Source organism: Carettochelys insculpta, chromosome 4 (genome assembly GCF_033958435.1).
Source record: "Carettochelys insculpta isolate YL-2023 chromosome 4, ASM3395843v1, whole genome shotgun sequence".
NCBI lineage: Eukaryota > Metazoa > Chordata > Testudines > Carettochelyidae > Carettochelys > Carettochelys insculpta.
The window spans coordinates 83565188-83578133 of record NC_134140.1 but is presented as its reverse complement, the minus strand read 5'-3'; the positions used below and the strand labels follow the sequence as shown (position 1 = coordinate 83578133).

General features: G+C 45.5%; 1 protein-coding gene across 8 annotated transcripts in view; it reads right to left on the bottom strand.

Annotated features, from left to right (window-relative positions):
• The window catches only part of LRBA (LPS responsive beige-like anchor protein), a 657226-nt gene that overhangs the window by 427884 nt on the left and 216396 nt on the right, over window positions 1-12946 (bottom strand). For all 8 annotated transcript variants that reach the window (XM_074993191.1, XM_074993193.1, XM_074993194.1 and 5 more), the window contains exon 36: window positions 10731-10839. In XM_074993191.1, coding sequence (XP_074849292.1) covers window positions 10731-10839 — 109 coding nt within the window. The remainder of the gene's footprint in view (window positions 1-10730; window positions 10840-12946) is intronic.

Sequence of the window (12946 nt, the reverse complement as noted above, 5' to 3'; positions counted from 1 at the left end):
GCTGTGAAGCATCAGGTAAAACGAGGGTAATACTATTGGTTCCTTAACGTGGAACTCCGAGGAAACTTTTGGAACGAAGGCTGGGTGTACCCGTAACATCACCGCCTCCTTTGAGAATACTGTGCAGGGCGGCGTTGCCATCACTGCTGTGAGCTCGCTCACCCTGCGGGCTGACGTAATCACAAGAAGGAAGGTCGTTTTCACGGTAAGTAGTCGGAGGGGTACCGCGGCTAACTGTTCGAAGGGTGGTCCCGATAGCGTGTGGAGTACCAAGTCCAAACTCCACGACAGTGGTAGCGATTTTCGAGGAGGGTACAGGTTTACCAGCCCCTTCAAGAACCTTGTGATGATAGGATGGGCGAATACAGTGGGCCCTTCCTCTTTGTGCCAAAAAACTGATATAGCTGCGAGGTGGACTTTTAGCAAGGATAGAGAGAGCCCGTCTCGTTTGAGGTCCAGCAGGTATTCTAGAATTACAGTTATAGGGACTTCCAGAGGAGTTAACTGTTTGGCAGAGCACCAGGCGGTAAAGCGTGTCCGTTTCTGTTCGTAAGTCCTCCTGGTGGAGGTCCTTCGGCTACACTCTAAGACTTGTCTTACTCCCCCCGTACACGTGCTCTCTAAGGCGCTGAGCCACGGATTCACCATGCTTGTAGGCGGAGTCCCTGAGGGTGCGGGTGCACTATGGACCCCTGAGCCTGTGTGAGTAAGTCCGGCGCTACTGGTAGGGGGAATGGTGGACGATCCGTCATGCGCAGAAGCAGGGGAAACCATTGTTGTCGGTCCCAAGTTGGAACTATGAGGATCATGCGAGCTCTCTCTCTTCTGGCTTTCTGCAGAACCTTGTGGGTAAGTGTTGTGGGGGGAAACGCATAGAGTAGAGGGACCTTCCATGAGATCATGAAGGCATCCCCCGGACCCCCGCCCTATTCCTGCTCTGGAGCAGTACTGAGGGCATTTCTTGTTGCGCTGGGTGGCAAACAAATCGACTTGGGGAAACCCCCAGGTGCAAAATATGCGTCGTAGCGGATCTGCCATTTGTGCGTGAGTGCAAAGCGCCTGCTCAGTTGATCTGCCTTCACGTTGTGGGCACCCAGCAAATACGAGGCTTTCAACGTTATGTTGTTGGCAATGCACCAGTTCCACAATTGGACTGCTTCTGCACATAGCACATGGGACCTTGCCCCTCTTGTCGATTGATGTAGAACATGGTGGAGGTATTGTCGGTATTGATCCCGACTACTTGCCGTGCAGGTATTTCCAAAAATGTCTGCACGCATTGAACACTGCTCTGAGCTCCAGTATGTTTATGTGCAGTGTCTGTTCCGCAGGGGACCATAGCCCTTGCGTCACCTTGCTGCCAATGTGCGCTTCCCATCCTATGTGGGAGGCGTGGGTTGTGAGAAAAATGGAAATTTGTGGTTGGTGGAAGGGCACTCCCACTAGCAGGTTCTTGGGATCTACCCACCAAGCGAGCGACTTCCGTACCTCCATCGGGGGAGATACTACCCTGTGAACGGTATGGGCTGCCGCTCTGTAAACGCTCGCCAACCAATGCTGCAGGCTTCGCATATGTAACCAGGCATTCTGTACCACAAACGTGGTGGCCGCCATGTGTCCCAACAGTTGCAGGCATGTTAGGAGCGGCACCGCAGGGCTGTACATCATGACTTGCACCAAGGATTTGATGGTGCGGAAGCGGGCGTCGGGCAGGTATACTCTCAATGCGATAGAGTTTATGTGCGCCCCTATGAACCCTATATCTTGCGTGGGTTCGGTCTTTGACTTTGCAAGGTTGATAACTAGGCCCAGCGAAGTAAACGTGTTCGCGGTAACGCGTATCATGCGTAGGACCTCTGCCTTTCAGGCCCCTTTCAGTAGGCAGTCGTCCAGGTATGGAAAAATAAACACGCCCTGCCTGTGCAGGTAAGCTGATACCACTGCCAGGGTTTGACTCTGGGTGCCGAAGATAGGCCGAACGGAAGAACCCTGTATTGGAAATGCTCCCCGCCGACCGTGAAGCGGAGGAAGCGTCTGTGTGCCGGGTGGATTGTTATATGAAAGTAAGCATCTCGTAAGTCGAGGGCTGCAAACCAGTCTCTGTCGTCCAGTGCCGTAAGTATGAAGGCAACTGTAATCATCCGGAAGCGCTGCTTGCGCAAGTATCTGTTGAGGCCCCAAAGGTCCAAAATCGGCCTCCAGCCTCCTGTTTTTTTCTCTGTTAGGAAGTATCATGAGTAAAAACCTTTCCCTTGGAATTGTTCCGGTACTCTTTCCACCGCCCCTATGAACATGAGGTGATCTACCTCCTGCTTCAGCCTCGCCTCGTGAGAAGGGTCCCTGAGAAGAGGCCGGATGGGAGGTTTCGTCGGTGGTAGTGACTGGAAGGGGATCGTGTAACCCGTGGCTATAATTTCCAGCACCCATTTGTCTGTTGTGATATTTTGCCATTGGGAGTGGAACGGTTTGAGGCGATGATGCAACATGAGGTGAGAGTGGCATTGAGTGATGGTGTTGATAGTGCAGTCCTCGACATACCTGTCAAACTTGCTGCCTCTGGGCTTGTCCCGAGGTTGTGCAACTTTGTTGAGAATGTCGCCTGGGGGCCCTGTACTGTTGCTGGCGCCCTTGGTCATAGCCTCACTGATATTGTGCGCGTTGTGGTTGGTAAGCATATCGCCTTTGCTGAGGATAGAATTTCTTTTTCTTGTATGGAGGAGTGTAGATACCCAAGGTCTTAAGTGTGGCCCTCGAATCTTTGCTAGAGTGGAGGACCAAGTCCGTTGATTCTGCAAACAGCTTTTGCTTGTCAAAGGGAAGATCCACGATCTTTCCCTGTAGATCTCTGGGGATACCAGACGTCTGGAGCCAGGACTCCCTGCGCATTACCGCTGCCGTGGCTGTTGAGCGTGCCACTGTGTCCGCCACGTCCAGGGCAATCTGAACTCCCATTTGCGAGGCCGCGTAGCCCTCCTGGACGAAAGCCTTTAACACCGGCTTCTTCTCCTCCGGGAGGGAATCCATGAGACAGGTAAGTCTAGAGTAGCTGTCAAAGTTATGGTTTGATAAATGTGCCACGTAGTTCGCCATTCTCAGTAATAAGGTAGAGGAGGAGTAGACCTTCCTGCCGAACAGCTCTAATTTCTTAGCATCTTTATCTGACCCCCCTGATTTGTACTCAGGTGTCTTCGACCTCTGCTGGGACAATTCAACCAACAAAGAATTGGGCTGTGGATGGCTAAACAGGAATTCCACGCCCTTGGCTGGGACGAAGTATTTCTTATCTGCCCTTTTATTTGTAGGCAGAATAGAGGCTGGAGTCTGACACATGTTAGTGGCTGACTCCATAATGGCTTCGTCCAGTGGAATAGCAATTTTAGATGAAGCCGGGGGTCTCAAATTTTTCAGGAGTTTATGATGCTTCTCCTGCACCTCTGCTATTTGAATGTTCTGTGTGTATGCTACTCTTTTGAACATCTCTTGGAATTGTTTAAGGTCATCTGGAGGGGAGAAACCCCCGGGGACAATTGCCTCATCTGGGGAGGATGAGGAGGAGCTGCTAGGATAAACCTCCCCCAAGTCCTCTGGCTCCCGAGTTCGCTGGTATGCGTACTCCCTTGTGGGCTGTGAAGAAAAGTCTCGGGACTCTGGACCGAATTCCCCCGGGACAGCTGCGTTCCTCTCCCAGAGCGAGAGTGTACACGGGGTTATTGGTGAGGAGTGGGCGGAGATCTGCCCCTGGATCTAGACCCCTGATGTCGGTGTTCAGTATGATGAGGATGGCCATAACAACATGGACAAGGGCCCGGTGATGGAGACCTGGACTGTGATCGGAGTGTGTACCCACGATGTCTGGGAGAACAGGATCTCTGTGACGACCCTGATAATAGTGAAGCTGGTATGTGATAGTACTCATAGGGATCCATGCCCAAAAAGGGTGAAGGTGGCTGGAGGAACGGAGAGAGAGGTCCGAAATAGGCCGGTGGAGTTGCCACCCTGCGACGCGGCGTGTGTATCTCGGGGGGGGGGGGGGGGGGGGAGAGCTGGGTGATAACAGCATCGCAGCCCTGCCTGGAGATGGACTGAGGTGCCGGGTTTTGGCTCTAGCTTTCCCCCGCCCCTCCAGGGTGGGTGCCACTCCCTCCCATGCCAGGGATCTCGGCCCCGCTGTCGGTGCCGCACTCGGTACCGTCGTAAGCAGTGCCGCACAGGTAGCTTCCTCCAGCACCACCGGGCCCCGTGCTGGGTGCCCCTGCGCCATGAGAGCCAGTTCCGCGTGAGGCAGAGCAGCCGATTCTGGCGCTTGCTGCGCTGGCGCCCGTGGCACCCTCAGTGCCGACGACTGCTGAATAGCCGGAGGCCCGGCCCCGGCCACATGCACAACCGCGCTGCCGCTTTCATCAGCCCGCGGCTCAGGGCTCTGCGTTCCACTCGTCCTGCTCGCAGAAACCGCCAGCAAGGATCAAGCCGGGGAGAGTTTCCTCTTCTTTTGCACAGAGGGGGTCAAAGAAGCCGCCTTCCTTTTATGTGACCCAGAGGGCCCTTCTGTGTGAGGCTTCTCCAGTGACTCAGGCTGAAGGGCCTTATCAAACAAGATCATTTTGAGCCTCATCTCTCTGTCCTTCCTGGCCCTGGCTGTAAGCTTACTGCAGTGCGAACACTTCTGGGTAACATGGGACTCCCCCAGGCAGCGAATGCACTTACTATGCCCATCAGAGGCCAGCATAGCCTCACAGCATGACTCACACTTCTTAAAACCCAAGGAAGACATTGTGGTGAGTCTTTACTGTTAATAGGGTACTTAGCCGCTAATCAGTGCGTTCTACAACCCAAACAACATTCACGGCCTTCAGGGTAGCGGACGGCTTAACCAGACTTCTTTGTCCGCTCCTCTTCCGTCCTCCTATTTTGTATGTCTTCTTTTCCCCCCACTTTTTTTTGTGTGTGTAATAGTAAAAACAATGAGCTCACAAGTAAAAACAACTGTCTTATCTGTCTCAGGCTTTAGAGCCAGAGCAGATTCCGTCTGCAGCCACTGGCGGTTGAGAAGGAACTGGCGGGGACTGGATCGCGCACATGACTAAGGGCGCGCAAGGGAGCGGCGTGCATCGACGCATGCGCGATCCAGTGGAAATTGCTAGAAGAATTCCGATCTGCAGCACCGGGCGAGCCCAACACCTACTGTGGAGCACCCACGGGGACCACTCAAAGAAGAACTCTAAGATGTTCTTCAGTGCTATCAAAGCTATATATGAACCTTCAAAGCCAAGTACTACACCTCTCCTGTCTTCAGATGGCATGATTCTTCTGAGAGAGAAGAACAGCATCAACAATTGGTGGAGAGAGCACTTCAGCAACCTTCTCAACAGACCGTCCATTTACGACCCTGTGACCCTAGACCAGATCCCTCAGAAACCCACAATAGACAGACTTGACCTGCCCCCTACAATGGATGAGGTCAAAAAGGCAATCAGACCAGCTCTGGCAAAGCCCCTGGGATGGACGGTATCCCTGCTGAAATTTTCAAAGCAGCAGGACCAGTGTCACTTGAAGCCTGTCACCACATCTTGATCAGCATCTGGGAAGAAGAAGACATGCCCAAAGACTTTAAGGATGCCACAATCATCTCACTCTTCAAGAACAAGGGCAACAAAGCTCACTGTGGAAATTACCGGGGCATCTCCCTTCTCCGTACTGCTGGGAAGATCTTGGCTCGAGTCATCCTCGGCCGTCTGATCACCAGCAGCTCAGAGGAGAACCTACCAGAGGCACAGTGTGGTTTTTGCCCAGGCCACAGCACCATTGACATGATCTTTGCTGTTCTTCAGGTCCAGGAAAAGTGCATAGAGCAGAACTTGGATCTTTATGGTGTCTTCACAGACCTGACCAAGGCATCTGACACCATCAACAGAGAAGCCCTGTGGATTATCCAGTCAAAACCTGGCTGACCGAGAAGATTCATTAACCTCATATGCCTGTTCCATGACGACATGATTGGCTTTGTTCTTTCAAATAGCAAGTCCTCAGATCCATTTGAGATATCCAATGGTGTGAAGCAAGGGTGCTTGCTGGCCCTCATGTTTTTCACCTCTTTTTCACATGCATCCTCAGCCATACAGTTAGGGACCTGGCCCATGGAGTCTACATAAAACACAGACTTGATGGGTCACTTTTCGACCTTCGTCCTCTGAATGCTATAACCTAGATGCTTGAGAGGCACTTCCTTGAAGTCCTTTTTGCTGATGACTGTGAACGTATGGCACACAAGGAATCTGATCTCCAGCTCATCGTCACCAAGTTTGCTGATACTACTTGCCTCTTTGGTTTGACCATCAGCCTAGGAAAGACCGAGGTGCTGTTTCAACCTGCACCAGGATCTGCTGTTCTCCCCACTTCAATCTTTATGGAAGGAACAGAGTTAAAAACAGTAGAAGAGTTCAAGTACCTTGGCAGCATGATAGCCAATGATGGCTCCCTTGACAAAGAAATCAATGAGAGACTCTGACAAGCCAGACGGGCACTAGGATGTCTGAGAACACGAGTGTTGAATCAGCACAATATCTGACAGTCCACTAACTGAAAGTTTACATGGCTGCAGTCCTGACCAGTCTCCTGTATGGCTGTGAAACCTAGACCTTGTACAGAAAACATATAAAACTGCTGGAGTGCTTCCACACACAGCCTGAAGTCAATACTGCACATACGCTGACAGGACAGAGTTATGAACCTGGAAGTCCTGGACACAGCAGGAACCACAAGCATTGAAGCCATGATTCTGAAAGCCCAGCTTCGCTGGACAGGGGACGTCATATGAATGGAGGAGTCAAGAATCCCTAAGCAACCCCTCTATGGTGAACTCTCCCACAGCAAAAGGAATCAAGGTAGGCCTCACAAGAGATATAAAGACTACTTGAAGGCAAACATAGCTCATACTGGTTTAAAACCAGATCAGCTCGAGCAGCTTGCAGAAGACCAAACAGGCTGGCGTGCTCTCGTACAACACGTGTATGACAACTTTGAAGAGCAGCGACGCATACGCCTCTGATGCTTGTGAAAGGAAGAAAGCAACAGCAGCAGCAGCACCAACAGAGCCAGGACAATTCCCTTGCCCCCACTGTGAACACCCATGCCCTTCAAAGCTTGGTCTCCTCAGCCACATGCGAGTCCACAACCGATGAACCTGTGCAAGTTCAAGATGTCATCATTGGACACCACGGACTACCTACATGTCTGTAATTACTTGAGAATGGAAGAGATTAGTATTGTGTTAATAAAAATGTTTCTTTAAATTAAAAAAAAATGGCAAAGCTGGGAGCAGCCAAGCTTTGTTGCACTTGAGAGTGGTGTCTGGGGTTGAGCATGTGTTTTAAGCAGACCTCAAGTATGAAATTCAAAGGTTCAAACAAACATCAAGGGGAGGGGAGTACAGGCCCTTCCAACCTCAACAGCACCCCTGCAATCAGACCACAAAGTTTTAAATAACAAGAGAGATATTTTGGCTTTCACTTTAACTCAAAACCTTCATTTTTTTAAAACAATGAAACCTATTTTTGAAAAGAATTTTATTGGAATCGTATCTTGTTTCCAAAGCAGCCTAAATATGAGCACTTCTAGAGCACATGGCAACGTGCATGTGTTTTCTGGCATTTGGATGACAAAGATTTAGGAGTTAACAATGTTAGGAACATCGCAGGAGACTTTAAAAGCTGTTTTTAGTGACCTATTGATAACTAAATTTGAGTTATTTCAAAGAGTAGTCAGAAGCACTAAGAATCAAAGTAGCAACACGTCTGATGTTGTTTACCAATCTAAAACAAAAAACAGCAAATCCTTTCAAAGTTTACGTCATTTTGTGAATTCTGCTCCATTACACACACACACAAATCTCACAGAACTGGAAGGGACTTTGGCAGATCATCGAGTTACACATTCTTTCCCATTTAGATTTGTTGCTACATCTCAGTCTTGACCACAAACAGTTGCCTTATTCCAGTCCTAAGACTTTTCTGAACAAAGACTGCCAATTCACATAAAATTCTGTGGGAGTTTGGTGATAAGTGACTAGAGCGGAATCTTACTAAAACAAAAAAAAAAGTCACTTGTTATTAAAACCAGGCTTGAGTCTATCTTTCTTCAAGGAAAATGCTGTTGGACTAACCTACTTTGCCACAACACTTCCATTTTTGGTAGATTTTATTATACGTATCTGCTCATTTTCCTGGTCTGTTAGACCAATAGTACAATCCACTCCACAAATAAAAAGTCTAACGATAAATCCATGACACAAATATGACAAGCTATTCCTGGATTTCTGAATTTTGATGGATGTTTTAAGAGGGGTGTATTTGTATGGAGACCGTTATTTCTTTTCACAGAAAACCTAAAAAGCGGATAGATTTTGCCATTGATTTCATTTACATTTGATGTTAAATTTGTGTCAACTTTTATGGAATCCCAGAAATTCTAATAGCTGTATTGCTTTTATGTATAAGCAAAAATTATACTGTACACTTAGATTTTTCTATCACCTTTCATTAGATGCACAGCAACAAAATTAACCTCAATAAGCAAAACAGAACTGCCTTAACATAATTCCTGCTTAAGTTCAAGATATGAGTTAAACCTCTTAGCCATACTGAGATAGCACAGTAGCAACATCAACAACATAGACAACTTCTGTCCTAGCAATAAGCATAAGCAATACACAAAGCTATACTAAAAATTAGGCTCTTGCTCATCACACATTCCTCACAGACACCATGGAGAAAAGATATTTTGTAATAAAAAACACGTTAATGGAGATGTTCCCACTGAATCAGTGTATTCATCTATATTTGCATGACAAGGCTCAATACTTTTCACTTGGCTTTCCCCACTCCTTCACTGTTCTCTTACGGTTTGCACTTGGAGGAAAAAAACATGAGCGGAGCTTCTGCATAAATCCAGAGCACAAGATGTCAAGAATGTCCACCTCCAAAGATTATCAGTTTCTACTAAAAAGATGCAGTTTCCATCTCCACAGGACTGCCTGGATCTGCCTTGATATTAAAAAATAAAAAAAAAGCCTACTACTGCACCACACCAAAATGATCCAAAATGATAGACATCTTCCATCGTCTGTTTGTAGGCAGCGGTATCTCGGTCTAAATCAAGTGCAGATATGTTACGAAACAACGCACAGCTTGAATCCCAGGGCCAATATAGATGACCTTTAGACATCAGTATGGTTTAAAATAAATATGCTTTCATCTTTGAGATTATTTTTTCAAACAAAGTCTCAAGAGACAAACAGCTTAGAAATGCATTAAACAAAAGTATGCCTTTATACACTTAGGCCGTGTCTACACTAGCCAAAAACTTCTAAATGGCCATGCAAATGGCCATTTCAAAGTTTACTAATGAAGCACTGAAATACATATTCAGCGCCTCATTAGCATGTGGGCAGCTGCGGCACTTCGAAATTGATGCGGCTCGTCCAGACAGGGCTCCTTTTCGAAAGGACCCCAGCTACTTCAAAATCCCCTTATTCCTATGAGCAGATGGGAATAAGGGGACTTTGAAGTAGCCGGGGTCCTTTCGAAAAGGAGCCCTGTCTGGATGAGCCGCGCAGCGGCAAGCTGCGTCAATTTCGAAGTGCCGCGGCCACCCACATGCTAATGAAGCGCTGAATATGTATTTCAGCGCTTCATTAGTAAACTTTGAAATGTCCATTTGCATGGCAATTTTGAAGTTTTTGGCTAGTGTAGACATAGCCTTAATGTTTCATTTTAACAAAACCACAAGTAATATGGCAGAAGAAAGGCTAAGTTCCCTTTAAGTAGAACAAACCTTTTTTTTTTTTTTGAAGTAGACAAGCTCCAAAACTGCAGGTATGCTCAAACAGGTATTACAAGCAAGATTTGCATTTTTGTTACAGTTCTATGAATATATACGATTACATTTATTTTTAAAAGTCTCCTGGATTGGCAAAAAAAGTAACAAAAAAAAATGTAGACAGTCACATGAAAAAGCAAAATTGATTAAAACCTATCCCAGATCAGTTAAATAAGCAAACCCACATAGTTAGATTTGTGATACAGTAAACTCTGTCTTAACCAGCATTCTAGCATCCAGAATTCTCAAACAACTGGCATTTTAACCATAATTAAATTTTAGTTCCTTTTTCCATAAGTCCAGTATAATGAAATACAAATAAATACAGCAAAAATACAATATAAATTTACAGTGTACAATACCACAGATGGTAAATAAAGTACTCTGCACACGTTTTTGTTTCTTAATATGTAATCTTGTTTTCCTTTAGTGTTAGGCATTGGTAGGTATACCTCTCTATTATGCAGAATATCTGAATTTCCAGCAACATCCTGATACTGGGGTTGCCCAAGACAAAAGCATTTACTGTATAATCTGCTGATATAATTCAGACTGCTAAGGAATTTTTAAATAAGATTTATGATCCTTTATTAAAAGTTTTGATGCTACAAAGCTTCCCTTATAGATAACACTACAGGATTCTTTACTTGATGGAAGTGATGAAAGTACCTACCTTCCTCCTCCCAAAAACCAGTATTATTTGTAGATTTTACAAGATGAACGCTTTAAGAGGTTTCTGAGCACTCTGTACTTCCACTGAAGTCAGCCAGAGCTGAGGACACACGGTGCCTCCCTAGAATGTTGCAAGACTGAATTGCCTTCGCATTTGCTGGCACACAATATATTTTACTTCTTACCTCAAATTCAGCATGTCTGTGAATATCCTCTGCTCTCTGTCTGCTCAGGATAAATTCTGCTTCATTTGCCACTCTCACTAAATGATCTTTCATCGTTTGGCTCAGCAATCTGTGGGCATAACGTATCTAAAGATTAGCCAGTGATTATAAATTCCAAAAACTAGTATCTGAAATGGTTATTTAGATACAAAATGTGAACTTTGTTTCAAAATACCAATGTTATTTTAATAAAACTCTTTTAAAACAAAAGTACTTTGTAAACAACTGATCTGCAGTTCTCTGGCAGCCTACTGAAAATGTGTTTCAAAAAGTTAACTTAAGTACCAAAAAACACTCCATTCACAAAGCAAGGTGAAAATTTGTCTTGAAAAATATATGCATATAATGTAAGAAAAACCCCTCATATTCACATATTCATACTACATGACAAAGCAAATATTAGGAATGGTAATTAATATGAATGGTAATTAATGCAAATATCATAAAATCACACCCGTCCATCAACAAAGGGAATAGTGCACCAGTGACTCATCATCTGATCCAACCTGAGTTTAAGAGAGGGCATCTATACCATGTAAATTGTAGAGCCTGATAACAGATGAATTCTCACTGCAAAAGAGCTCACAAAACAAAACAGCACCCCGATTAACCACCACAGCCATTCCGTGCACATGAGCAGGAGATGTCTAGAGCCACACAGTGGCCCACAGCCACAGGAGAAAAACCGCCTCTGCCGCTGCCACCATCTGTTTGCCCACCGAGTGGTGGGGTGCATGCGTGGAGTTGACAGAACCTGGTCCATTTCACCACCACACCACAGTTTCCCATTCACCACATGTAGTGAATAGGAAGTATATTGGACACTGCAGGCCTAGAGTGGTTGTGAAATGTCCATTTTTGGAGATTTTTAAGAGCAGGTTAGATAAATATCTGTCAGGAGTGAGCTTGATATTTTGCCCTGCCATGAGTACAGGAGACTGGACCAATGAGCTTTCAAAGTCCCCTGCACTTCTAGTACACTATGCATCTATGATTATTTGCACCATATTTTTGTAGCAACCTGCCCCAGCAAGAATTATCATCAAGTTATGTAGAGTTATTGGGAACTATGAAGGAAAGAAACTGAGGCCGTCACACTTATTGCTGCCCTGCTGCTTGATGGAGTTCTAAGGGAGGCTGCCATACAGCAAATATGAGGAAGTTAGATAAACAGAAATTACAGGATGCAATGCCAAAAATGATATCCCTGCAAGCTGTTTGGAAGCTTTAAAAAAAAAAAAAAAAAAAAAAAAACTTAAGAGGCTCAACTTAAACATATACCCTAAATTAAAAAAACATAATAAGAGAACCAAAAATTGCCACTGTGGCTAACCAACAAAATTAAAAGCAGTGGGGGTGGGAGGGGAAGGAATCCCATAAAAAGTGGAAGTTAACCCCTATTGAGGAAAATAGAAAGAAACACTCTGGCAAAAGGAATACAAAAATATAATTAGGAAGGCCAAAAAAGAACTGCTATTCAAAGACTAACAGTAATAGTAAAAAATGTTTAAGTACAGCAGAAGCAGGAACCCTGCTAAGCAACCAGTGGGACCACTGGAAAACCAAATGTTAAAGGAGCACTCAAGGATAAGGCTGTTGCAGACAAACTAATTGAATTCTTTACATCTCTGTCTTCATGGCTGAAAATGTGAGGAAGATTGCCAAATCTGAGCTATTCATTTTAGGTGACAAACCTGAGGAACTGTCTCAGACTGAAGTGTCATTTGAGGCAGCTTTGGAACAAACTGATCAACGAAATACTAATAAATGACTGCAATCAGATCGTATTTACCCAAGAGTTATGAAGGAACTCAAACTGAAAACACAGGACTACTAACCACAGTCTAGAACATATGATTTGAATCAGTTTCTGTATGAAATGACTTGAAAACAGCTACTATGACGTCAATTTCTTAAACCAGGCTTCAGACCTGATTCTAGCAATTACAGGCTGGGAAGCCTGATGTCAGTGACAGGAAAACTGGTTGAAACTAGTAAGAACAAAACTGTCAGACAGATATAGGAACATAATTTGTTAGGGGAAAGTCAATAGTTTTTGTAAAGAAAATCATACCTTGGCAACCTACTATAATTCTTTGAGGGGGTTAACGAGCATGTGGACAAGGGGACTCCATTGTACATACTGTACTTAGATTTGTAGAAAGCCTCTGACAAGG